The sequence below is a fragment of the Protomyctophum bolini genome (genome assembly GCF_963924005.1).
Source record: "Protomyctophum bolini genome assembly, chromosome: 24".
Classification (NCBI taxonomy): domain Eukaryota; kingdom Metazoa; phylum Chordata; class Actinopteri; order Myctophiformes; family Myctophidae; genus Protomyctophum; species Protomyctophum bolini.
The window spans coordinates 15472682-15498883 of NC_137885.1; the positions used below are offsets into that span (position 1 = coordinate 15472682).

Genomic DNA, 26202 nt, shown 5'->3' on the forward strand with positions numbered 1-26202 from the left:
TAGTGCCCTTTGCTTTTGTCTTAAGAGGAACATCATATTGTTGCAAAGAATCCAGCAGATACTGCACTTCACAAGCAGAATGCCCTTTAACTGTCCAAGTGGAATGGTGTTTTATTATTAGATTACTGTAGATTGACCACCTTTCATCCCACCTTTTCATCCCACACTTTCTGATTTGCCTGTCCAGCATGTGGCATTCACTTTCTTATTTGCCTGTTGTCCCAGGACACATTGTCCATAACAAACTTCAAAAGCCTGATTGTTATTGAATGTCCTAAATGTATAATGTAAAACTATAATATAAAAAAACTATAAACAAAATGCTGCTCCAATATTGATTTACTCGTTTTAGTTCCAACTAGCAAACATGGCCTGCAGCAGCCTTTAAAACGTTCAAAGATGACACATTCTTCAAAATTCTCTCAGCTGGAATTTTATTAGTTGGTCGATGGCAAATCTCCCAGACAACAATGATGTGCGTTAACTATATCATTTTGTTTTTCACCCCAAAAAGGAGTGAGAGTTAGCCACTGACACACATGCTGTTAAGTCTTCTGACATTACCCCCCCGTGAGCTGGGGGCAAACAGATGCCATTTGTCCCCCAGGTCACACACTAGGAATTACAGATCAAGAAAAAAAATAAAAATAAAATGAAATTAAACAAAAATAAAATGATTCACAGGAGGCAGGCAGTGATCACCCCATGTGCACAGTGCACACGCCCCCCACCACCTCGTACAATTCAGCAGTCAAAGTCTCGAGTCCCATCCCCCTGTTTCACCATCTCTGGCCACCCAGAGCACTGATAATTCCAACCGTTAGTTTTCACTGGGCAATATTGGAGTAAAAGAATATATAAAGAACATCCCCATGAAAGACACAGCTAACCGTCAGGTAATGCACTCCAAGAAAAAGTAAATGACCAGATATGAGATCATTTCATTTGGAGTTGAGGGCAAATAATGTGATATACTCTTAGCTTTTCCCTCTGCGCCATGTTGAGAACCAACATCACTTCTGTCCGGAAGTAGAGAGACAAGTCTGCTCAGTAAAAGGATGGCGGGCGTGGCCCGACAGGGTTGTGGCTGTGGAGATGGGAGGGATATTGTCCATGGAAAACCAAAAGCGAAGGAGGGAGGGGGCCCTCCTTGTCGCTCAGTCCAATCTAATCCAGCACTTCCGGTACACCCAATTTCACAGAAGGTCATTTCATTGACTTATCGGAGTGGAAGGAAGGATTTCGGGTTGGGGTTGGGGGGGGGGGGGGGGGGGGGGTTGGGAGTGTGTGAAACCAGAGCCAGGCTACAAAGAAGTCCATACATACACACGCTTGCTCACTACAGGTCAGAGCAGGAGGGATTCTATGAGCCAGATGTTAAGTCATGGTCTGATTACATGGTTGTTTGCAGGTGAGGTGAGGAAGGGGTGGGTGGTTATGATGGTTCAAGCCGTGTTGAGGAGATCCTGGATGGCTTTTTGCTGAGTTTCGTTCAATGTTGACACACACTGCGTCCACAGTCCTCCAGACATCTGGCGGGGCAGAGAACAATATGGTAAATTGATTTGGGAGCAGCATTTAGATATTTTCAGGGTTCAATATACCGGTACTACATTTTCAGGGTTCTTGTCACCATTTTGAAAGTAAAATGTGAGACCTTTTATAAGACCATTTTAACTAAGACCTCGACAAAAGTAATTTAAGACCCAAATGAATGTTAAATATATATACATTATAAAAAAAATTAAACACTATATAACGTCCTGCTTCTCAAGACATACTCAATAACTGGGGAAAAAAAATACATATACATAAAATGTATATTAATCTGTAGTATTGGCACAACAGAACGTGAGAAATACCAGTAGTAGGCAAAGATAGATTTAACATCGCTTTAGCTTAACCAAATACAGTACATCGTCACGATTACAGTACAGAACAGTTCTGACCCTCCAAATGAACATAATTATTTTTTCAATTAATTTAAGTCCCAAGTTTTTACTTGAGCAGAACTAAAAGCCTATGGGTGCTTTGTCACTTTGTCAAGAAAATAAAATGGACAAAACATAATATAGCCTAATACAGATATAGTTATAGAAAATACCCCAATACTAGGGACATACAGCTGCTGCCTCACAGCTGAGAATGGCAACAACAAATGCATTGATTAGGTCACGTCACCGAATCGATGCAGAATCATGCACGGCTGCAACACTATGCAAGCAAATTGTCTTCATCTAAATGTTTTTAAGAAGGCCACTAGTCTGCCACACTGCATGTTTGTTTACTGTGCCGTGGAGTGTGCGCGGCTGCACTTTGCTGCAAGTATGGGCAGTTTACGTCACCGGCAGGAGAAAGGGAGCGCGTGATTTGTTAAACAAAAAACTCCCCTCCCCATCCACCCATGCCACCGCAGTAGACAAAACGGGCAGAGCCAAGAACAAACAAATGGTCATTTTCCCACTTCTGCTCGCAGCGGTCTCCAGACATAAAACTTTTATTAATGACGACAAACTACGGTAATCAAATGAATACGCACAGATGTTTATAGCTGTCCATTTTCCCATGAAGACTTAAAAACCTCATCTTCATATGTAATACCTACGGTCAGATTTGGTCAAATCTAAGACAAATTAAGACCTTAAATTAAGAAATTTTAAGACGTCATGGAACCTTAGTTTAGCCAAAAGAAGTTCAGTCTTTTCAAGACAATGTTCTGAGTAGAATCATGACCACTACACATTTCTAGCAATGGGAAAAACAAACAAAAACACATTTTCAAGGTGCATTTCTCTGTACCTGTACTTGACGGATGACGTTTGCCAACCGTTTGCTGCATGGATCCTCACTTTTCACAGATTCATTGGCTACTCCGTCCGCGATGATGAGGAATATTTTGGGGAGGTTCGAGTTGTCTGGTCCGAGGACGATAGGATTGTTGCTATGAGGATCAGGGACAAAAAGTTAAACATTGTGAGGAAGGATTGCAAGCCTTATCAGAATATAATTTAGGTGGCAACGTAATTGTGAATGGCGATGGCCTTTTTAATTTTGTCCTTTATTTTTTAATCGCTGCACTAATGATGGGAATGCATTCCTGAACACTATGGGAATTTATATTTGTAAATTCACATCAATTATCAGTATGAGGCGTTGTAGACAACACAGTAGAGACAACCTTCCAACACCTGTCTGTGATTGGCACTTCCCACCTTACCTTTCAATGAGATCACACAGGAAGTCAAAGGTGTGCACGGCCTCTTCCTTGTCCTCGTTGAGCGGCAGCCAGTTCAGCCAATGGGGCAGGATCTCGTTGACGTTGGCACACTCGGGCCGGTACCGCATCACCTTGCCCACGGCCGAGATGCAGTTCTCTGTGGCGTTGACGTTCTCCTTGGAGCGAGCCTCTGCAGCCTGGATGACTCCCACCAGCAGCGGGATGGCCTCTGGAGGGAGGGAGAGAGAGAGAGGGCACAGTAGTAGGAGACCACGGTTTAGAGCAATGGTTCCCCAAACTTCTTCACGACAAGGAAGAATTGACAATTAACCTGAGGTAGGTTCTACAACTGCCTTGTAAATCCTGACAGTTTTCTGGAAAGTGCATGTTTCTATGTCAGTCACTCAAAACATTTTCATGTCAAGGACCCCCAAAAAACATATATATACTGTATATATATTATATATATATATCAAGGGCCCGGAAGCAAAGATTTGAGTTAAAAATGTTCGCTCTGAAAGAATATATATATATATATATATATATTCAAAGATTTGCAACAAATTTTCACGATTAAAAAAAATAGCAGACCTAAGAGCTTGTAGATCTGCTATTTTTAAATAGCCAAAGCATAACATAATGCTTAAAACACAAAAAAAGGGTTCCCGACCAGAATGTGTTAACAACATGCGGACACCCATTTGAAACGATACGGCAGGGATCCCCCATAAGAAAAGATTGTTACAGCTCTAACAGTGATTCTCAACCAGTTTAATTTCAAGGACCCCCAGTTTGAGATGCATTAGTCTACGCACCCCCATTTAATGGCATTTCCATCTCTGAGACCCCGGTTTATATTGTAAAATCAATGTTCATTTAACTCTGAAGAGTGTACAAATGGAACCAAATGGGTTCCATTTGTACACTCGAGTTACCTACCGATAAGGGTCCATTTGGTTTCTAATTATCTTTTAGCTGGGGACCCCCTGGAACTCTCTCAAGGACTGTTTGGGAACCCCTGGTTTAGAGGATAAGATGGGGGTCTGCGTTACCTACGATATTAGTGTTATAATAGGAGGTTTGCTTCTACCTACAGATCACTGACATTTAACAAATTAAGAGTATTTACAAGCTCACACCGAATAGAGATACGTAGAATAGGGATAGTAGAGTTCAATTAAACCCTGGTTGTCAGGTACCCACAGTGCACACTACCAGGACAGTACCTGCATTCACCTGGAGTCCCAGGAAACCAGATAAATGCATTTTTACTTCAGATAGAAAAGGACTAGGGCTAGTAAAAAACAAATGAACACCCTTTGAACTGGGGGGGGGGGTTAGCTACCTGTGCAGAATGGCCTGTAGTTCTCGCCGCCATTCTGGGCCATGACCCCAACGCCATAGGCCGCTGCCTGCCGCACCTCGGGACTGGTATCGCACAGGGACTGGAGCATGGGTCGAAGGAAGACCTCTGCGTATTTGAAGGAGGTGGGACTGCAATGCTCCACCACGTCGTCAAAGATACACAGACCCCACTGTCTGTCTGCCCACGGCCTGCTGGGGCACTGGAGGAGCAGAGGGGGAATATTTAGAACATTAGAACTTAAAGCAGGGCAGGAGTTCCAACCTTTTTATCACCTCGAATGGCTGACAGTTAAAAAAATAAGTCACGTGTAGTTCATCGAGAACGAGACTCGACCGAAAAAGCGATGCAGAAAAAAGAAATATGGATGGTCCCTTACGGTAAAACTTCGTCACATTTTATCTTGCACCTCCATTTGGTTTAAACAAAAACAAAAACATTATTTAGGCTAGGCCCAGGGAAGAGGATGTCCCTGCCATGCATAGTCCGCCACGGCACCATTGGAGGTGCGACAAAGAAAGCAAAGAAAGCTGTATTAAATAATTATTATAATTTCTCGTTTCATGTTGAGGTAAAGATTGTTTTAACTTCCATCACAGCACAATGAGCACATGCAGCTGTTTTCCCGATAAGTATGGGCTTGTAATCGAAACAATATTTAGATTAGAATAGAAGTACTGTACTATCAATCATCCTTTTGATCTTGCAAGAGCGCGTTTCTTAGCACCATGAAATGTGGCCAGCGCAGAGAAAGAGACTTTCTTTGCTGTCTTTACATTTTCCCCCCGCATACAATATTTTATATAAAATGTCTGCTTTCTGCTGCATGTTCCAATTTTTAGCTCATCACTTCCACCCTATAGCAGAATATGGGAATTTTGGCTATTTCACTTATTTCAACACAAAAATGACCTCCCACTACTTAAGTGACAAGTACTCCTCCACCAAGTACTCACTATTAGCTGGACAATTAGCTGCAGGAGTTGTTCGAACCAAGGCAGTACTTTCTCTTTGTAGCTGCTGAAGACTGAATGCAGAATGTCTGACACTTTGGTAAGGATGTACACGTCATTCTCATCCTGATTGAAAATAAAAACAAACACAATTAAGCCGTGGTAGAACGGATTACACACGCAGCAATTGCCTGCAGTAAGGATGTTTGAATAGTACGTAGTAGGAATCAGTTATTCTTGAGAATTTGGTCAGGACTCAGGACAGATAGTCTATACCAGTGTTGATTTTGTCAATGTCTGTCGACTACCTTTTTCCAGACGAAAACTAAATGGAAACTAAGCTACGACTAAAACTAAATGTACTGACAATCGTCAAATAAAAACTAGACTATAATGTTAGATAGGGACTAGTGGACAAGAGATCCAGTATAAGTCATTTTACAATATTGATTACAAGCTGAAAATAGCAGATCTACAAGCTCACAACTAAAATCTTATGATATTTAGTAGACTAGACTGCTAAAAACACCACTATACAGAGTGAGGTAAGAGAATTCTTACCTCATCCTGTAACGTTTCCTCCACTTGTTCATCGTAGTCCTCATCCTCTCTCTTGGCTGTGGGGAAACAGATGAAGGTTCAGGAAGAACAAAAATCACACTTGTGTGAACCGAGAGGTGCAACTCCTCTCTCTCCCCCCACCCCCCTTCTCTCTCTCTCTCTCTCTCTCTCTCTCTCTCTCATTAGCAGGCAACAGTGCAGCACTGTCTCTCTCTCTCTCTCTCTCTCCGTTTCTGGCAAACAGCGCCCCTACTGGTGCTTATTATACTGGTGCTCATTAACGTCACATACATAGGTGAACCGACGTCACATACATAGGTGAACACGGACATTGCTGTTCCTTGGAGTGGTTGCACCACTCAAAAAGAAGAAACACAAATTCACCAGAACTAAATGAATCGGGGCTGGGAACTGAAATGAAAGCCTTTTTCATGGCAATGACTGAACACCTCGCATTGAAACATCTGCACCAAATGTAGATACCTAAGGGAGTGAATCTCAGGGTCAGTGAGCCAATAAACAAGCCTGTATGAGATCCAAGTTGCATGTAGTGAAAACAACATCACATGCAGAGAAAAGGACGTCATGTGTGCAAAGACTGCGATACATAAATAATAAAAAAAGGACAATACTGCCTTTTTACTTATTATAGTATTAGTCAAGGTATCAGTATCAACACCAGTATCGAACATTTCGGAACTAATCCCTACTAAGGACCGGCTGAAGGAACAAAGGACACACCATGTCTGAGATCCTGGTTCTTAAAGTGCTCCTCGAGTTTCCCTTTCAGAATGCCTCCCAGCTCCTCAAAGTGTTCGTTGTTAAGGCAGCCATCTCCCATCAGCTCGATGCACTGCCAAAGGAAGAAAAAAAATGATGAATTAGCAACGCAATAGCAGAGTAGAGAATAGAGTAGTTCAGGGATGAGCATAATCTTCACGCTAGGAACAAACGACAACCTTGGTAGCATGTCTTAAAACGTCCTTTTTAAATACCATTTAAAAAAAACACACGTGTCCTCAATTTAGTTATGTCAATTCCTCCTGACACCTTTGTGTGTCATCACTGCGGTTGAATCCTACTGGCTCACCTACTGAAGACCCGCCAACACTCCCGTGCGGACATGTGCCGCCCCAGCCTGTAGGAATACATGCAGTGATGTCACCCTCGCCGTCTGGCTTCCTCCCCCCCCATAGACGCCACGGTAGATTTGAACCCACAACCTCCGTGGTGGGCAGACCAAGGTTGTTGCGGTTTAATACGGTTTCATGTGATCTACCGTCCCAACTCCCGAGGCTAGTCATAAAATGAACAGACGAGAGGACACGAGTCTTTCTGCTGCCATGCTCTTGACTTGTCTCCCAGTCAAATGTTGTTCATTTTAGGTTTCTTCTCTTGACTCGTTTCCATAAGATACTTGTGTAATGGGTAAAATCACTGAGCTCCACTAGCAGATCAGACGTGCGTTATTCAGAGGGGAGCAGAGCAACAATACGGCAGGCACGGAGGGACAGCGAAACATGACAATACATTACAATAGGGAAAGAGGCCATCTTGTGGCGATAGACTCTAATAGCAGTCTCCGATTAACAAAATGTCACAGCAGTCATAAAACACCTTACCTTGGCGAATGAGTGCATGATTTCTGATAGAACGTCCGAGTCGGGCTCGGTGCCGATGGCTGTGATGAGGGCGCCGCACATGAAGTGCCACATCTGGGTGAGGTACTCAGGGCCTCGAACCCGCGCACACTCCAGTAGCAGTGGCATGGACTCAGCGGCTGCCACCCGGACACGTAGGTCACAGTCAAGGAACATGGCCGAACAGTTACAGCGTTCCAAAAGCCTATTCACTTAAACACCCAGCCGTGTGTCACTCGAGAGAGTCGAGAGCCCTTTAAGCATATTTAACCCATTTTGGGTGGGACCCCGTTTGTGTTTGAAGCATTAGGCTAAACTTTAGCCATTTTTGAAAGATCGTGAAAATGTGGCGCAAATCTTTGAATATAGATTCTTTCAGATTCAGAGTGAACATTTTTAACTCAAATCTTCTGGGTGGGTGGTCCCTGGAACAACGCATTTTCAGATGGGGGTCGGTGGCCAAATACAGATAATTCTGGGGGTCCTTGGACCACTGACATAGAAACATAGGGTTTTTCAGAAAACCGTCAGGATTTAGAAGACATTTGTAGAATCATTCCCAGGTCTAAATGGGTTAACCACATGAACCGGACTCTAGCGCTCTTTTTGGTGCTCGTCATAATAGGCAAACGTCGGCAAGAAAATAGCTACAAGCTCAACCCGTTGCAGCACGTAGATCACCAAAGGGGGGGGGGGGGGGGGGGGTTCAAGTAAAGACACCTTGAGGTACCCAGTCAGCGAAGTACTGTATAGACTTTAAATGGATAACACTGAGAGATCTTAACAACAATCTGGGAACAACGAGAATAATAACACATGTGGGGGTAAAAAAAACTGTGAGAGAAGGATATCATCATGGAAGTAGAATTTGAGCAGAGGCACCATCAGTTTCACCACCTGTTCCGTGTACTCCACAAAACCTTCCTTCAGCTCTTTGGCGTAGCATACCTGCAACAGAAAAATATCATAATACCATCAAATGAATCCAACACAATCATTGGCTATTGTATGAAGCGTTGTTGTGTTGCAGTGTCTCAAGAAAGTGGCCTAGATTTGAGCTCAACCAGAATGCAACACATCAGCGTAACACAATAAACCAAAATGTGTGAGCTTTTTTCAATCACAGCTCATGAACCTGTATCAGTCTTGGAATGAGACTGGCCTTTCTATCACAGCAGGAACCTGTATCAGTCTCGTAGTCAGACTGGTAATGGCCATTGACAGCTATACGGTACTTACAGTAAAGTCTTATGCAAGTTTCTAGTCAGTGATGACTCACCAACATTTGGCAGGCAGTGGCCTTCTCCTCCAGGCCTGCCGTCTTGATGCCGAAGCTCTGCTGGTCCCCCAGGTTGACAAACTCCCAGCCATCGTCCTCAGACATGTTCTCCATGTCCTGGGCTAAAATTAACACACACACACCACACATTGTGAGCTTGTAGATTGGCGAACCACAACTATGATGAGTAGGGATGCACCGAAAATTCGGCCACCGAAAATATTCGGCCGAAAATGGCTAAAAATGTATTTTCGGCCTATTCGGTTTCGGCTCAAATAAGCCGAAAAATATCACCGAATAGTAGTAGTGGTCCTAAAGTTGTGAATCGATATAATTCAACTAAACTGCGGGAAAAACACAGATGTACAAGCCCAAAGCGCTGTGCATTGCGACGGGTAGATAACTTGTAGATCTGCTACTTCCAGCGCAGGAAGGGCGCATGCTTATGACGCTCTTTAAGACAGTCACTCACAACACACGAGCAGCAGTCAGCAGACGGAATGCACAGACAGATCCGAGTCCGACACAACTTTATTGTTGCACACATCTGTGCTTTCATCCGCGCTTCCATAGCCTTTTAAATCTTATTTCCCATCCACGGGCACAAGCAACGTGATATCAGCAGCTGCCTTCCACCCGATCTGGATGGTGGTGGTGTTGTCTGACGAGGGTAGCTACTAGCTAGCATGGGAGCTAACATTAGTTTAGCTCTGGTCCATATCGTTAGGAGTCCTCCTTAATAACACTATAGTACTTTCCATCCGTTCCCCAACTAAACACCTCACACTCGATGCTGCGTTTACACCAGGTTTACACGGGCAGACACAAAGACGAATGGGAATATCATTTGGAGCAGCTACACGTCTTTGCATCAACATGTTGCTGGTTTCCATTATAAAATGAATGATAGACTATCCTTGCATCTGCCCGTGTTTCCACAGCAGGAAGACCTGTCGAAACTATGCACTTCTCAGAGACATGCTAAACCCACCTCTAGAATATTACTTTCCCCAGCTATCTTATTCCACTTTCATTTATTTTATTCCATAGTCTTAGTTTTTCCCTAATAAAGTTGTTTTTTATTAGTTCTCATGTTCCCCTTGAAAAGCATCTTTAAGTACTCAGAGAAGCATTATATAAATAATATTATTATCACTATTATTATTAGTACTTGTTTTATTGCCTATGCTTATGTAGAAAAAAAAGCTCACTGCTCAGGTCAAATAGGCCTATTGATATGCGATTAAAATGTGATTATTTGAGATGAATTAATCACAAAGCCTCCAATTAATTAGATGTTTTTTTAATGGACCCATAAGTGTTTAGGTTTTGCCATAATCATGTCTTTTTCCATAATCAGGTAGCTTTACAACAAAGATGTATTCGGCTATTCGGTATTCGGTTTTCGGCCAACTGTTTCCTATATTCGGTATTCGGTTTCGGCCAAGAATTTCCCTTTCGGTGCATCCCTAATGATGAGTATTATGGAAAAACAGCAAACAAACTGGCATATTGTGATGCATTTCAAACTGTAAAAGTAGAAAGTGCAAAGTAGAAAAAGTCCTTTTGCACACCTACTGAAATGGACAGGAGCTACTGAAATGGACAGGCACGTAGGAGTAACGAACTTGAGAAGAGAAACAAGGGGGCACAGTCTTCACTTACAAATACATAAATTGCCTAATGAAGGACCGAGCAACCAAAACGTAGTATCGGCATTCAACAGACAGATCTTGCAGCCGGAGCGGCATACACAAACGGGTTTTGCACAGGCTCTAAATAATGGCCCCTCTGGGTGCAGTAGTGGTCTGGATTTAAATACCATGAGGGAAATTCAACTCCAGCACATGCATCGATCGACAAGGCCAACAGTTAATAATTCGGGGGACTTACTGTCCAGGAGAGCGACCTCGGGTTTGATGGAGGCCGTCTTCATCAGGGGACCCATCACCACAGGCAGGTACTGCTGGAACTCCTTACCCAGGATTTTACACATCCTAGCCCATGCAGAGATCATGTAGGAGATCTAACACACACACACACACACACACACGTGTGAACATGCACAATAGCAGTTTTGCAGAACTGAACAGAATATAGACGGTTCTATTCCATTAAGATCTGGAACACATGTGTGACACCTTAGCTTTTACTTCTTTAACCATTATTTTAATTACTTTAGCTGTTGAATAATAGCAAATTTACAAGCTCATGTTGTAGATCTTGTAGATCAGCCAGTTGTGAAAACGTGGCAAAAATATTTGAATATATTCTTTCACAGCAAACGTTAACTCATATTTGCTACTGGGGGGGGGGGTCCCTGGAACAAAAACATTTTCAGATGTGGGTCCGCGACCAATTACATATAATTTTGGGGGTCCTCGACCTTAAATAGTTTGAGAACCGCTGGTATAGAAACATAGGTTTTATTCAGAAAAACCGTCATGATTTAGAAGACTCGGGTCTAAGGTCTCAATGGGCTAAAGAATGAAACCACAGTGTGTGTGGGTCTCTCCTTCTTCCTACCTGAGGATCGTCATCTTCTAGATCGTTGAAGTCCGTCTGGGTTTTGAGCAGCAGCTGCATCACGGCCGAAGCATCAGGCATGAACTATCACACACAGAAGACAAGAGGCATCAAGGCATGAACTATCACACACAGAAGACAAGAGCCATCAAGGCATGAACTATCACACACAGAAGACAAGAGGCATCAAGGCATGAACTATCACACACAGAAGACAAGAGGCATCAAGGCATGAACTATCAAACACAGAAGACAAGAGGCATCAAGGCATGAACTATCACACACAGAAGACATGGGGCATCAAGGCATGAACTATCACACACAGAAGACAAGAGGCATCAGGCATGAACTATCACACACAGAAGACAAGAGGAGGGTTGAAGGAGTGCATGTAATGTGATCTGGGAGTGCCACTTATACTTTAGTCCACTGGAGGGTGCTGTGGGGTACTTAAACACCAACAACAACAACCACATACCTGCCCCATCCCATTACATCCTACTTCAAAGCCACATACTGTACAGATTAGTAACTCCAAGATGGTTGTAATAGAACGATGGATTATAAAACAAAGGTGCTGTGTCCAATTTGCCAGTCCATTTGGATGATAGGAGTGGTATATACTAAGTCTAATGTCTTTTTAAAGTACAACTCCTTCCCAAATAGAAAAATAAACTGATCAAATGGTCTATCAAATGCGTTTAAGATTAAAACAGCACCTTTTCCCCCCCAAACACTAGTCGTCAACAGCGTCAAAGCCGTTTCACTGAGCAGAGCTGGTCAATGAAATACCAAAGCCATTTCATTGTCTAAAGCTGAATGTGAGTGTATCAAAGCAGTTTCATTGTCTAAAACTGGTCAATGAAATGTTGAGAACAAAGCCGAAACCGTGTCCTTGTCCAAAGCCGGTCAATGAAATGTTGTGACATTTCAATGCCAGTAACAGCCAGGCAAAGCAGCACAAGTATGACACCGATAACTTTAGTTGACCCTTTACTTGTGGTCACCATGTCGTTTTGTGTCAGAAAAGACAGAACATTGCTATACTATACTAGATTTGTTATACTGGTCTGGACTACATGCCGTCTGCTTAAAAAAAAGCCTAGCAGACAGACGGGGACAACATTATTTTAGCCGATGGTTAACAGGTTTTGGTTGAGTTGCCTCCAACAGCATACCTTGTCCTTGCCCACAGCCAGGCCGATGAGGCTGATGCACTCGATGGTCTTGCCACGGAGCAGCCGCAGCTCCTTCTGCACGGCGTTCTCCACAATGTGCTTGAGCGACGGCATGAACAGGTCGTAATACGGCACAAACTTCTCCTCCGCCGTGTCGGCTACGGAGGCAATGGACGTCACCACCTGCTCCAGGACCAGCTTGGTGCCCTTCTGGATCAGCTGGGGAAGAGAAAGGAGTGTGTACGGGGCTTAGTACGCAGGCAGGCAGGCACGGTGGGTTCTAAACGGTTACAACAACAACCCTGGTATGGTTTGATTCTGGCCGGACACCACTACCCTGTCTTTCTACTGTCTAGTATAGTTGGAAAAAATAAAGTGCCTCCCTGCTTGGAACTCGGCATCACGGGTTGGATTGGGGGTCCCTGGGAAGTCCCTGCGACATACTAGCGCCATGTCTAGGGGGTGTATTTGGACATCAAGCTGCCTCACGCTACAGAAACAACCTACGCTATATGGGCCTCACGGCTCGGCAAGACTTACCATGGTCAAGTTTCCAGGTAAAATAACGTTAACTATGCAATTTTCACCATTTTATGGAATACAGTACATCAAGCGCTAGCAAAACAAAAGACGGCACACTTGGTGGACAAATGACTACAAATAATAGTTATGACACCCAAACAAACGTCAATAGTTTTGCAGTGCTTTGCAGCTCAACTCATTTAGATGAACAAGATGCAGATTCAGATTTTACAGAGGCCAGTTTCAGTGTACATATCAGTGTAGTTTTTGGCAGCAATTTTTGATTTTAGTCAGTCTCTTTGTCACATTTTAGTCACCTGGAATGTTTTAGTGTTACGATATTTAGTCGACTAAATCTACAGGTGATTTAGTTGACTATAATGTATTTTGGCAGGCCTTGATGCCGTCGTAATTTCCGATCTACAAGCTCAGTGCGACACGTTGAGAGCTTGCAGATTGGCTATTTTCAGCATAACAAACATTTTTCGACTTAGTCGACGAAATCAACACTGCCGCATGTATACCTCCTGAAGCTTGGCGACCATGATGACGTGGAGATGCTGCACCAGGCTGTCCAGGTAGGGGAGGAGCAGCGACTTGGGACAGTCCTCTGTGAAGTTGATGAGGGCGGCCGCGGCGTGCGCCTGGACCCGGGGGTTGCTCTGGTCCTCCATGGTCTGTAGCAACGCCGAGATGACCTGGTGGTGCAAACAGAGGGAGGGGAAAAGGCGTGGGGGTGGAGAAATGTGTACCGCAGTTTACTAGTATGTCATGTGTGTGTGTGTGTGTGTGGCCAAGTTTGTGCGTGTGGCCACTCCCAATGCCCAACTTGGTCCGTTTGTGTGAATTTTGGCAGTGATTCGATTGGCTGATCAACCCATAACAATGATTTGATTTGGCTGAGCAACATATAAAGCAGGGGGCCTTCACAGCGGTTTAACCTGTTTAACCCATTTTGGGCGGGAACCCCTTTGTGTTTTAAGCATTGGGATGTTATACTTTAGCTATTGAAAAATAGCAGATCTACAAGCTCTATGAACTTGTACCGGTAGGTCTGCTATTTTTTTTTAATCATGAAAACGTGCCTGAAATCATTGAATATATATTCTTTCAGAGAGTTTTTAACTCAAATCTTTGCTACTGGGAGGGTCCCTGGAACAACATATTTTCAGATGGGGGTCGGTAGCCAATTACATATATATATTTGGGGGTCCTTGACATGAAAATGTTTGAGAACCACTTGTAGAATCGTCCTCCGGTCTAAATGGGTTAACAACTCAAAAGTGATTTCATACAAACCTTGTCGTGGAATTTCTTTTGGAAGGTGGGGGCAAAGTCTGTGGCCATTTGGCCGATGGCGTTGCAGGCCGCGTAGCGCACCCTGGGGTGCTGAGGGGGAGAGAAGAGCAGAGTCAAAACCACTACAAGACCTGCAGCAGTACATTCAAATCCTGAAAAACTGGCTTATGGGTAAACACGCACGTTAAAACATTTTGGTTCACTGTGTGAAGGGATGTGTGGAATGACAAACAAAGGGACCTAGCTGAACTTGCTGTGCATGCAAATCATGACAAAGCTATTAAGTCCCATTGTCCCAGTCCCAAGTACATTTGACCATTCTTTATCATTTAATGGACTCCATCTATGCACGCCATTTTGGAAAGAACTTGGACCCCTTCCCCACTTCCTTCCAGGGCTGGCCAAATGGAGACATTTTATTAGCCTTAACTGTGTTAACAGTTAAGGAAAAAATGCGGCATTTTTTTATCCTGACAAAAGACAAATACAACAGGGTTTTTTGAGTCTCAGAACACCTGGACATGGGAATTAGCAGCCGCAACATTGACGTGCGTTATCGTGATGCAAACAGTAGCCTAAAAGGTGTTTTGAGTTGTTCCACAAAATGGAACAACCGGGTCCATTTGGTTACACTCCCAAATTCTATTCAAACGGTTATTACAGGCGTTACCACTGCTTTGTGCATGTTGGTTCACTGGAAACACTCTGCTACACCAGTGGGTCTCTCAAAGGGTCCTTGAGTGGGGTCCAAATGGCCCCGTACAGGTCCATTTGGTTCAATTTGTACACTCCGAGTGAAATCGAAATTAAAGTTCGAGAACCATTGCACACTAAATGGAACAGCAACACCTGTGAACGTAGTAGGGAAGCGCCCCGGAAGTAGGAAGAGTTATTCTGTGTGCAAATAGTAAAATGGCTATAATATAGCCCATTGCAAAACTGCAAATGAAACAACACAAAGTGAAACATAAATCCAAGTTAATTTTTTTTGTTTAAGTGACATAATCTGTATGCTGTTTAGTGTTTATGTGTGGTTACTGGTTAGGCTATACTCAAACCAGTTAAAGACACAAAGCACTATTCAAACAGCGTGACTTAAACATGCATGTCTTACAGGGTCAGAGCAGAAGAGCAGGACGAAGCTGACTATCTCGTTGAGGATGGCCTCCATCTGCTGGTGGCAGCCCTCTCCGATGGCCGACAGAGCCATCAGGCCTGCATGGCGATACTTCCAGTCGGCTGCAGGCAGGTAACGAAACAAAATATTTATATTTTAATAAAAAAAGGGAATTGTTGAAACGTATGTCATGAGAAGATGGCTGCCATGTGAATATGGTCAATGTTGTTCGAAAGAGCGTGTGTGTGTGTGTGTGCGCATCATGTGAAAACGTACGGTTCTGCAGCATTTGCATGATGTGCTGTTTGATCATCGGCAGGACGATCTTGCCTCCCAGCCCACAGGCGATCCTGTCCAGGGCACTCTCCCCTGCCACTGCGTTACTATTGGGACACAGCGGAAAACACCTTTCAAATATCACCGTATCACCATAAAAGAACATGGCCACCCAGAGGTGTGCATAGCCGAACCACTTGGCTCAACACCTTTGATTGAGCAGGGCTTGATATTGGAATAGTTTTGGTCACATATTCTCCCGAAAATGTAATCCGTGCAAGCTTGAAATATAACCGGGAGCGCATTTGTGTGAGTGCAAATAATTGTACAGTGTACACTGTACAGTCTAGAGAGTACACTCTATATGTAGATTCTAGTAAATTAATTCAAGTGTCTTCTTGGTATGACAGCAGGTGCTCTGCAGTGCGGAGACAGTTTGCTCGTTGGAATGACGTGGCAGTGAAGTCGCATGAATGCTTTCTGCGGCAACATTCAAATCACACGAGGGAGAGATTGAAAGAGGAAGCTCAATTTTAAAACAGACTGTCCAGAACACTCGACATTTTCCTAATTTCCATTCCTAACTTTTTGAAGCTGAGTACTAGTGCTAGCCTTGCTGCACATTAGCACGGCATACAGTGAGTGAGTGAGTGCATTGAACAGACTTACACAAGGGCAGAGAGCCAATCATTCCTGGCCACTTTGTTGAAAATATGTTACCTGTCAAAGTCGTCATCCTCCAGTTCGTCGGCCATAGCCCACTCCTCGTCTTCCTCCAGGTCCACCATCATGGTCAGCATCTGGGGCACTGAGCACACACACAAAACCATGGTTAGCACTGGTACAAATACTATATTTGGTTAAAACACAATCATTGACTTAAACCCTATACAATTGACCTACAGCAAAGCCCCTCCCCAAACTGCTATGGTCCAATCACGGCTAAGCATAACACGGGTTAGACAAACCTCTCCTCCAATAGTTTTCCTATACGATAGAAAATTGTTTTGTTTTTTTAAATGTCACGCACATTTTTCCAGTGCATATGGCAGGATTTGGAAGAGATTTTGAAGGTCTCGTTCAAAAAATGAACCAGTATTTCCTGTGTAAAATCCATGATACTTTCCAGCCCATTTTCTGTAACTGCTTGGCCCGGAATAGGGGATGCTAGGGGTTCATGTGGTTAAAGTAAAAGGCAAAGCCTGAAATGAAATCTACATAACAAGTCTAATTAGGAGAGTTCAGGAGGCAGGTGAAGGGCAGTGATGCAAAGGACAGTTCATGTGTTGTGCCGTGAGAGCTGCTGCCGGCCGGCCTTCCTCCCTCACTCACCACTCTGAGCCACGATGGCCGTGTGCTTCCGCAGCATGGCCGCCGCCGTCTCCGACAGCGTGACGATGACCTCCAGGGCCAGCTGCCTCTGCATGTTGGTGAGGTTGGTGTCTGCACATAACTGGAGAGGAGACAATTAACAAAACAGGTCATCTTAATGCATTTACAACGTGAAATGATTTAATTTATAAGGGTTAATCCATTTAGGCCCGACGTCAAAAAAATAAGAAAAAGCCTTCTAAATCCCGACAGTTTTCTGAAATACCTATGTTTCTATATCAGTGGTGCTCAATATCTCATGTCAAGGACCACAACAATGATATAAAATGGCCACAGACCCCCATCTGAAAATATGTTATTCCAGGAACTTCAGAAGCAAAGATTTGAGTTAAAAACATTCGCTCTGAAAGAATATATGAAAAAAATAAATCTAAGATTTGCGCCACATTTACACGATCAGGCGTTCTCAAAATGTTTGGCTGGGGACCTCCAAAAATGCTTTGGCCATGTCTCGACCCCCACCCCCCCCCATGAAAAATACAAATTCATCGCTACAATAACTACAAGCTCATAGCGTGGCACCGAGTGCGCTATGAGCTTGTAGGTCTGCTATTTTTGTTTAATCGAACACACACACGCACACACGGGGGGGGGGTCGACAGCCAATTACATATATATTTGGGGGTCCTTGACAGGAAAATGTTTGAGCACCACTGACATAGAAACATAGGGTTTTTCAGATTTGTAGAATCGTCCTCAGGTCTAAATGGGTTAAGGAAAGTTTATGCATGCACTGGGACCTGATGGTAATTCCGACGGAGCATTAGTCCGACATGCAGGAACAACGGTCGGACTAGCGCTCGAACATGTGCTGCTCCCGTGCTTGCAGTTATGGTTAGGTTGGAGTGGTAGGTTTGTCGGTCTAATGACTGTCGGACCAATAATAGTGTCGGAACTAAAGCCTGCACTATGTGTACTATTATTTCCAATAAAATAAAATAAACAGCCAGGAAAAAGGGAACATGTGCACTCACCTTCAGACTGAGCTGCAGTGTGGCCTCCAAGTTGGGTCTCAGGTATTTTGGGGCCGTGTCTGCAATCTCGACTAGAGACTTGAGCACAGAGTCGTCTGCCTGATAACACGACTCGTTCACCGCCTGGTGGGAGACATTACGTTGTGGTCAGTGGTTAGTCAAGCGTGTGGAAAATACATAGTAGCTGACTGCAATAAAAAAAAAAGCATAAGTACCGGTACTCAAAACAAGATTCACACTTTGCAATAAGGGTTTATTTTCCACACACATGGATCCATTCAATTTATGTGAATCCTAGTGTCCCTATTCTGGGGAGAACATTCAGTGAAAATGACAGGCCAATATGCAAGATCAAGTTTTTAAAATGTGTACAGGGTTCTCCACTGACCTGCAGAATGCCGGGCAGCAGGTCAGCAAAGTGTTTGAGCAGGGCCGTGTTCCCCTCGTTGGACAAGACGAAGGAGCACGCAGCGCGTGCCGCTAGCATACGGATCTGAAAAGTAAACAAATATTTTTATTTTTTTACGCAAGATGTTGAGTTCTAGTGATTTGACTGGTTGATTTCAGCTTTTGAAAAACATATCAAAATAACGATAGTGGGTCGCACACATACACCAAGTCTTCAGTTCAAAACATTAATTTCATTTTTGAACCGGGACAAACGTTTTCGGCTTGACACAGATGAAGGCTGGATAGCCGAAACGTTTGTCCCTGTTCAAAAAATGAAGCACACCTACAGTCAGAGCACGGTGGTCACATGAAAAACAAAATTGTATTTGCATGATTATTAGGGATTTGCTAAATCAAATCAGTACGATCAAGTGTCCTATGAAGACTCTTTACCTGCGTGTTCTCCTGGTCCTGCATGCACTGGACCAGCATGCGTTTTATAACCTCCATGTAATGTTGCTGCTGGTTGCCAAAAATCCCAGGGAAGTTCCTGGTACACACAAGAAATAAACACGCGTGTCAGTGGCCAGTGACATGTGGCTTAACGGATATGAGACAACAAATATAAACAAAAGATTAAGAACTCCCACTTGCTGTAATGTCTGTAAAAACAAATTGGCAGAATATCTTGGAAAAGTCATCATGATTTCGATCCATTAGGTTGATACCATATGCATGCATTTGGAGGTTCTGAAAGCAAATATCTTAACTGCTGTGGCAAAAACAATGTTTTAGGTGGAGCTCACCAGAATATGTGCAGGGCAGCCTCTCGCAAGCCCACGTTCTGAGAGTTGACAGAGTCAAACAGGAACTTGAGCAACTCTGGCCATTGGTTGTTACCATCGTCATCTAGAGATGGGAGGAGGGGGCATTGAAGAAAATAGAACTTCAATCATTATGGTCAGAACTGACATCTTCCGTTATGTTCTTCTAAAACAGTGGTTCCCAAAGTGGGGTCCCTCATGGACAGTCCCAGGGGGTCCCCAGCCACTCAGAGTAAAATTAACATAGATTTTACAATATAAATTAGAGTCTCAGAGATAGAAATACCATTAAATGGGGGTCCGTAGCCCATTGCATGTCAAACTGGGGGTCCTTGAAATGAAATGAGTTGAGAATCACTGCTAGAGCTATAAAATTCTTCTCTTGCACCCCATTTGAAGAGATGTGCCCCTTCAAATGGGTAAGTGTTAATTTGGGGGTTCTTGACATGAAAAAGTTTGGGAACCACTGTTCTAAAAGCATGACTCCCTGAGGAGCGAGGGGGGCGTGTGTGAAGAGGAGGAAGAGAAAAAAAAAGGGTCTTTACCGATGAGATTGCGACACAGCTCGGCAGCGATGTCACAGACCTTCTTGCGGATGGTGGGCGCGGTTTCCTGCTGGATGCTGGAGAGCAGCTCTGTCTTTATGGCCGTCTGCATCTCCAGCGTCAAGCCGGGGTAGATCTCCTCAAATGACGACGAGAGCAGCCGCCGGAGCAGCACTGCCGCCATCTGTTTGACCTGGACCAGATGGAGGGGGTGATTTGATGTTACAGTTATGTGCGGTTCCAAAATAATTAAATACACGTTGGGGTAGTTTGTGTCATCAAAGCATAACCAAATGGTTTTCTAGTCATACCGGGGCGATGAGGGCATTTAAATGGCTCCATGTCATTCTAACTGTCATTTAGACCTCTGGGTCAACAGGTAAATGTAGCCAATTTAAAACTGTAATCACTAATCAGTACCAGAAGTAAAAAAACACAGGTTCTATATAGATTGTTATGAGAACAGGAGTGCTTTGACAGTTCCAACAACAAGAACTGTCTTGCAGCATCTCACAAAACATAAAGGCAGAGTCACACTCTGCCGGACAACCATCCATTTAGCTGCTCCTGTTTCAAAGCTCTAAAAAAATAATCGGTCATGAGGCAAAAGGAAGAGGGGCACGAAAGGGCCAGGCTGCCCCGTGGACGACAGCGAGTTGTCACTCGCCAAAATCATGACGCGCACCAATACTCTTGTGGGGGGGCCCATGTACACACATTTCCTAATAACGTCTCAGCTCAATACGGGCATACTTCAAAGCAAAGTTAAACCAGATTGACACTTTAGCTTCTTGCATGCATGTCATGTCATGTAAAATAGCAGATCTACAAGCTCACCGCGTGACACGGCAGGCTGGCAACGAAAACTAAACGAATCAGGAATTGTGGTGCGATGTAAAAGTAAGAATGCAAAATGCTTAACATCAAATGTGACGAGTCGAGAGGCGTGTATGCACACCACATAATTACATCAGGTTGCACGAAAGCAGCTCATGAGTCATGACCTACCAGTCATCTTACAAATTAGATGCAGGGACAAAACATTCCCCAACAACTTTACAGGGGAGAAGAGGAGATAAACAATAAGAATGTTGGAAACACCGACATCCAATTCTCTGCGGTGGATTGATTTCCTTTCGAGTCGAACAGCCGCAAATGGATAAAAGGCCCTGTGCACGTATACTGGTAATAGCCAAGGGCCCTAGGGGGACCAGAGATGATGTTGTCGAGCCGTACATACATACCTCCTCTGTGGCGGCTGCATCTCTGATGGCCTGCAGCAAAAATGTGATCTTGTTCTGGCCAGGGATGCTGTCGTAGGTCTCCTGCAAAAAAACAATTGGGGAGGAAATTAGATTTCTTGGATATGATTAACTACACACCGCGTACGACATCATCATGCCCATTTTGGTGCAAGCCACTTTCACAAAGCGAGCCCGAGCAACAAGCGTGTAGCCAAAAGTGTTGTTGATTTGTACCGAGAGTTAAAGGGACATTTCACAGCTGGAACAAACTCCAGTCACTTCAATGTTAATAGTATTCGTATCGTAGTAGATAACAGTAGCACAATTTGAAATTTGCACTCTATGGCCAGAAAAAGAATGTAGTCTGTGTGTTTGATTGGATTACAACAATGACCATAATGCTTTGGTGCACTGCTCCTCTTTATGGAGAAGTGGACGGGCTCTTGCTGAGACAACAGGAAGAAATTGAGACCAGTGCCTGTGACATCACAGACACTTTGAAATACTAAAATATCTAAAAACACATATTACCCACATAAAAACCCCAGGAAAGTGTTTGTCTCCCAAACAGTGGTGTCATGCTCGTAGAGCGCAGTACCTCGCCGTGATAGCCAAAATAAATGTGACGTGCACACGGCAGGAACTGAACACGAGCGTGCATGCTAGGTTTTCTGGCAGTGGGCGTGGCCCTTTATTTTCACAACATGTCAAAAAGTACTGTGCCCAAATTAAATGGCTACTACTTTGCATTAACCGTTTACCTGAACACACGTCTCTTATACAAGTTTGTCTGATTATTTTATGTCTACTTTTGTGTTTCTAAACTCTTATACACTACCAGTAAGACGCGCAAACGCGGGAAGCGAACGCAGCTCGTACATATTTGGGTTTTGGACGTATAGCTGCTTTGGGGACTCCTTATATGGTTATGGCTGAGTCATGGTGACGTAATCACTCAGCTCCATATATGGGCACAAAAGCGGGACAGACAGACAGACAGACACATACACAGACAGACATGATCTGCTAGGTCTCATAGTAAGTGCTCACTGCGTTCGCAATAAACAATATAGGCTTAGGCCATCAGCTGTTCTGTGCGCATGCCATGTGCACATGTAGGCGTGTGCAAATGAGTACACAAGTGCGCATGACATCATTAACATGCCGTGGTACCAGGGGGAGAAAAATAAAACATTATGGCACTGCTCCCTAACATCATTCAAATAAGATCTGGTTGCAAAAGGGGTGAAGTGGCCCTTTAAACTCACTGCCCCAAGCACGTTTCAGTGCAGCGTATCTCTGGGCTTGATATGGAATACAAGAACCCTCAACCGCCAGACCATTTACGTCAACTATGAGACGCAGCCAGTTAAATAGAAACAAACAATACCATTACTGTTATTGAGCTACACAGCATATTGTATTGCTTTACCGAGAAACAACACATTTCACTGGACCAGAGCGAATCGAGAGAGGAGCCATGCCTGCGGATGAGCTTCATTTAACACACATATACATGCTTTAAATTCAAACGCTTCTTGAAATATTCAAGGAATGTGAGGCTGGGATGCTTGGTGATGTAATGGTCGTTTCTCCTGCCCCAGCCATGAGAGCAGCCTTGGGGGGTGTGCTAGGCTAGGCTAGCCCACACTTTTGTACAGCTGCCAGTTGCTTACTTCAACTAGCTCAACGTGGTGGGGTATTAAATGTCTGAGGGGGCATCCCCCCACCACCACTGCCTCCTCCCCTGACCTTACAATCTCTCCGACATACAGACATCTGACCACAAATGTTGGGATGTTTCGTTTGTTTTTGTAATCTTGGGCCTCCAAACTCATGCATTGGAGGGGCCCACGCATACGCCTGGGTGACAGCAGACTGCTGGGCGAGCGCTGGCGCTTTGGAATGGGGGGGGGGGGGGGTCAGATCAACATATCTGCCTGTGTGACAGACTACTGGGCGACGCTGGCGCTTTGGAATGGGGGGTCAGATTATCTGCCTGGGTGACAACAGACTGCTGGGCGAGCGCTGGCGCTTTGGAATGGGGGGGGGTAAGATCTTAATTTCCGGTCCTGTTGAGAACTCTAGTTTTCACCGGCTGCCGGGCGCGGCTGCACTAATTACTTTGGAACAGGCCCATCTAGGAGTTTAAATGGACAGGTATCGGTCAAAAGGTAGACAGGTCAGCTCCATATATGGAGATCTAAGGGTCTGAGGTCAGGTGTAGAGTTGCTGGCCAATATTGATGACATCAGGGATCTGTGTGTGTGTGTGTCTCTCACTCTCAACCGGGTGGATTCCAGTGAGCTTAGCAATCGCGGCCAGTGGTTGTGTATTAGAAAGGAAAGTGCTGACCACTGAGTGAGGGATGAGGGCGATAAGATTCACCCAGCTGCAGCCTGCCATCCAAAAACGTGAGGGGAAAGCGTTTGGTTAACAACAATGCCTTGTATCCGCGGATGAGAGGCTAATCGCGGTGTCTGTGGTGGGGGCAAGAGAAAGTGAATAGGCCAGCTAGACTAGACAACTAGACATTCAAATCCCTTGGGACCGACTAATCCACTGACTCACATCATCAGACAGTGTCCGGCAGGGGAGGAACGGAACGCGCCAAATGGAGCTAATCAACCCCACAGATTAGCTGTAATCATATCATAAACTATAAGGACACGATGGCGAGTTAATTTGGTCTTTCGGGTTTTGTTTTTGAATATTTATGCTTCAATGAACCAAATCCAGGCCACAGCAGGGGCTTTGCGTGTGGTCTGCATGCATACTGATCAGTCCCCGTCCCCCCAAACTGAACGACCACTCAGTGAAAGCCTCTTTCACGTCTCACAGTGAAATGTGTTTCCATTTCAAGCTGGCTCATCGTCGCTTTATTAGTGCTGGCCAACACAAATTAGCCTGCTAGCCCAGCCGCTACGATGAGCTAGCAGGGTAGACGCTAACATCTATGTGTGTCACTGTGTAGTAGAGAGAAGTTGGGGGTTTATACGAAGGACCGGGTCCAATGATCTGGTCAACCCCGGGCAGCACGCCGCCTCGGCGGGCGCCACTCGTGTGGTCTCGGCGTCCGGTCCGGGTCGGCCTCAAGATGGTTGCCGGTGCCAAACTACGCAACATGGTTGAGTCAGTGTGTTTGTGTGGTTAGCGTTGGAGCTAGCGGTAGTTAGCGTGACTAGTGCCGTCTGTGAGGCTTCAGCGAGCTCACACGTGTTGCTACCGGGGCTGTGCTACTGCTAAGGATAGATGATCGCTCCCGGATAGCATGGGGCGTGCTAACGCAGGCTAAGCAAGCGAGCCGGGGACGTACGCGGGGCAGCCAGCAGGCAGCTCACTCTCTCCTCCTGCCCCCGGCCTCGGGAGGAACCAAACAACCACGGCGATCGGCTCTCACCTCGGACTGTTTCCTGATGTTGTTGTCAGGGCTCATCAGGTTGCCCAGGAGGAGGTAGAACTGCTGTTGCTCCGCCATTGCAGCGCGATGTGTGGAAAGAAGAAGAAGGACCAGGGGAGGAGGAGGAGGGCCGTGAGATAAACCAACCACCCGGCACTCACACACACAACGTTATGCCGAATGCCGATCGACCGCCTCTCTGCTGCTCCTCTCACCGGACACACACAATGCTGCCGCGGCCCCATTGGCTTCTCTTCACGGCCGCACTCGCCGCTCGTTGGCTGCTCTGTGCTGCGGTAAACGCACCCGGTTGGCCCACGGATTCGCCGCCAGACGATTGGGTGGGAATCCACACGGAAAAGGCGGATGGGTTCCCCCAATTGGTCCACCGCGTGAATCGCCAAAACGCGGGAAATGGACACATGTTGAGGAAAATAGAAAACAATATAAAGCATTCAATACAGCCATAATGTAGCCCGCCTGATACGCATGTTGATGGTGAATCTGCGTTGTCGTCATGAGGAGGCAAGGCAAGTTTATTTGTGCATTACATTTCAATAACAAGGCTTTTCAGAGTGATTTACACGAGATATGTTGCATTATGATGACACAAACACTTGTGCAAAAACACATTATAAGACACTTGAATACGAAACACATTATAATAAGATACTTGAATACAATATATATATGTTTAAAACACGCTGTGTGAAGTGAGGGGCGCCCAGATTCTTCTTGGTGGCCTGTTCTGTTGATGTTCTCATATCTGTGAAAAATGAAATAAATGTATTACAAGATGTATTTATATGATATATCAGCGAGATGACTCTTACGTTGTCAATTACTGCCCTAAACAAACATTAAAGTCCATAGACTTGGCTGGCACATGACATTGGGGCAGCGGTGGCGGTGGTTTGCGGAGCGGTCTTGATATCGGAAGGTCGCTAGTTCGTATCCCACCGCTGAAGTGCCCTTGGACAAGGCATTGAACCCCTACCATGAAATGTTCTATGAGCAGGGCCTGGCTGTAAACAAGATATTGAGCTTAGTCCAGTTACCCTGGGTAAACATAGTACCTTTCCTTTCCTTTACATAATTTCAGAAAGCCAAAAATAGAAAACCAGCAAGACGCCTGAGGGCAAGCGAGGTCGCGTGCACACATCTGCCTGGGTGACAGCAGACTGCTGGGCGAGCGCTGGCTCTTTGGAATGGGGTGTCAGATCAACATATCTGCCTGGGAGACAGCAGATTGCTGGGCAAGCGTTGGCGCTTTGGCATGGGGGTTAAGATCTTAATTTCCGGGCCTGTTGAGAACTCCGGCACTAATAACTTTGGGGCAGGCCCGTCTAGAGTTTAAATGGACAGGTATCAGTCTAGGGAAGACAGGTCAGCTCCATATATGGAGATCTAAGGGTTTGAGGTCAGGTGTAGAGTTGCTGGCCAATATTGATGACATCAGGGATCCTCATCCCTGATGATGTCACGTGATGTCACATGCTCCA

The 26202-nt window shown here is 44.9% G+C and overlaps 1 protein-coding gene across 1 annotated transcript; it reads right to left on the reverse strand.

Annotated features, from left to right (window-relative positions):
* Positions 1–417: 417 nt before the first annotated feature.
* Positions 418–24896, reverse strand: kpnb3 (karyopherin (importin) beta 3). The gene is made up of 26 exons (XM_080758279.1): positions 24701–24896; positions 21301–21381; positions 20057–20249; positions 19494–19596; positions 19141–19237; positions 18686–18790; positions 18298–18420; positions 17264–17384; positions 16652–16739; positions 15932–16038; positions 15653–15777; positions 14539–14628; positions 13764–13937; positions 12718–12936; positions 11540–11623; positions 10907–11039; positions 9014–9135; positions 8586–8682; positions 7717–7889; positions 6836–6947; positions 6095–6150; positions 5537–5659; positions 4563–4782; positions 3218–3446; positions 2800–2941; positions 418–1532 (listed from the first exon to the last, which is right to left on the reverse strand). Exons 1-26 carry the CDS (start codon positions 24776–24778, stop codon positions 1446–1448), a joined length of 3282 nt encoding a protein of 1093 aa, XP_080614405.1. The 5' UTR covers positions 24779–24896; the 3' UTR covers positions 418–1445.
* Positions 24897–26202: the final 1306 nt, after the last annotated feature.

Excerpts from the sequence above, each read along its gene's own strand:
- kpnb3 (XM_080758279.1), bottom strand. The coding sequence starts at position 24,778 with ATGGCGGAGCAACAGCAGTTCTACCTCCTCCTGGGCAACCTGATGAGC. Across the intron at positions 15,778-15,931 it reads CATGCAAATGCTGCAGAACC|CCGACTGGAAGTATCGCCAT; the intron begins GTACGTTTTCAC and ends ACCTGCCTGCAG. Across the intron at positions 12,937-13,763 it reads TGGTCGCCAAGCTTCAGGAG|CTGATCCAGAAGGGCACCAA; the intron begins GTATACATGCGG and ends TCTCTTCCCCAG.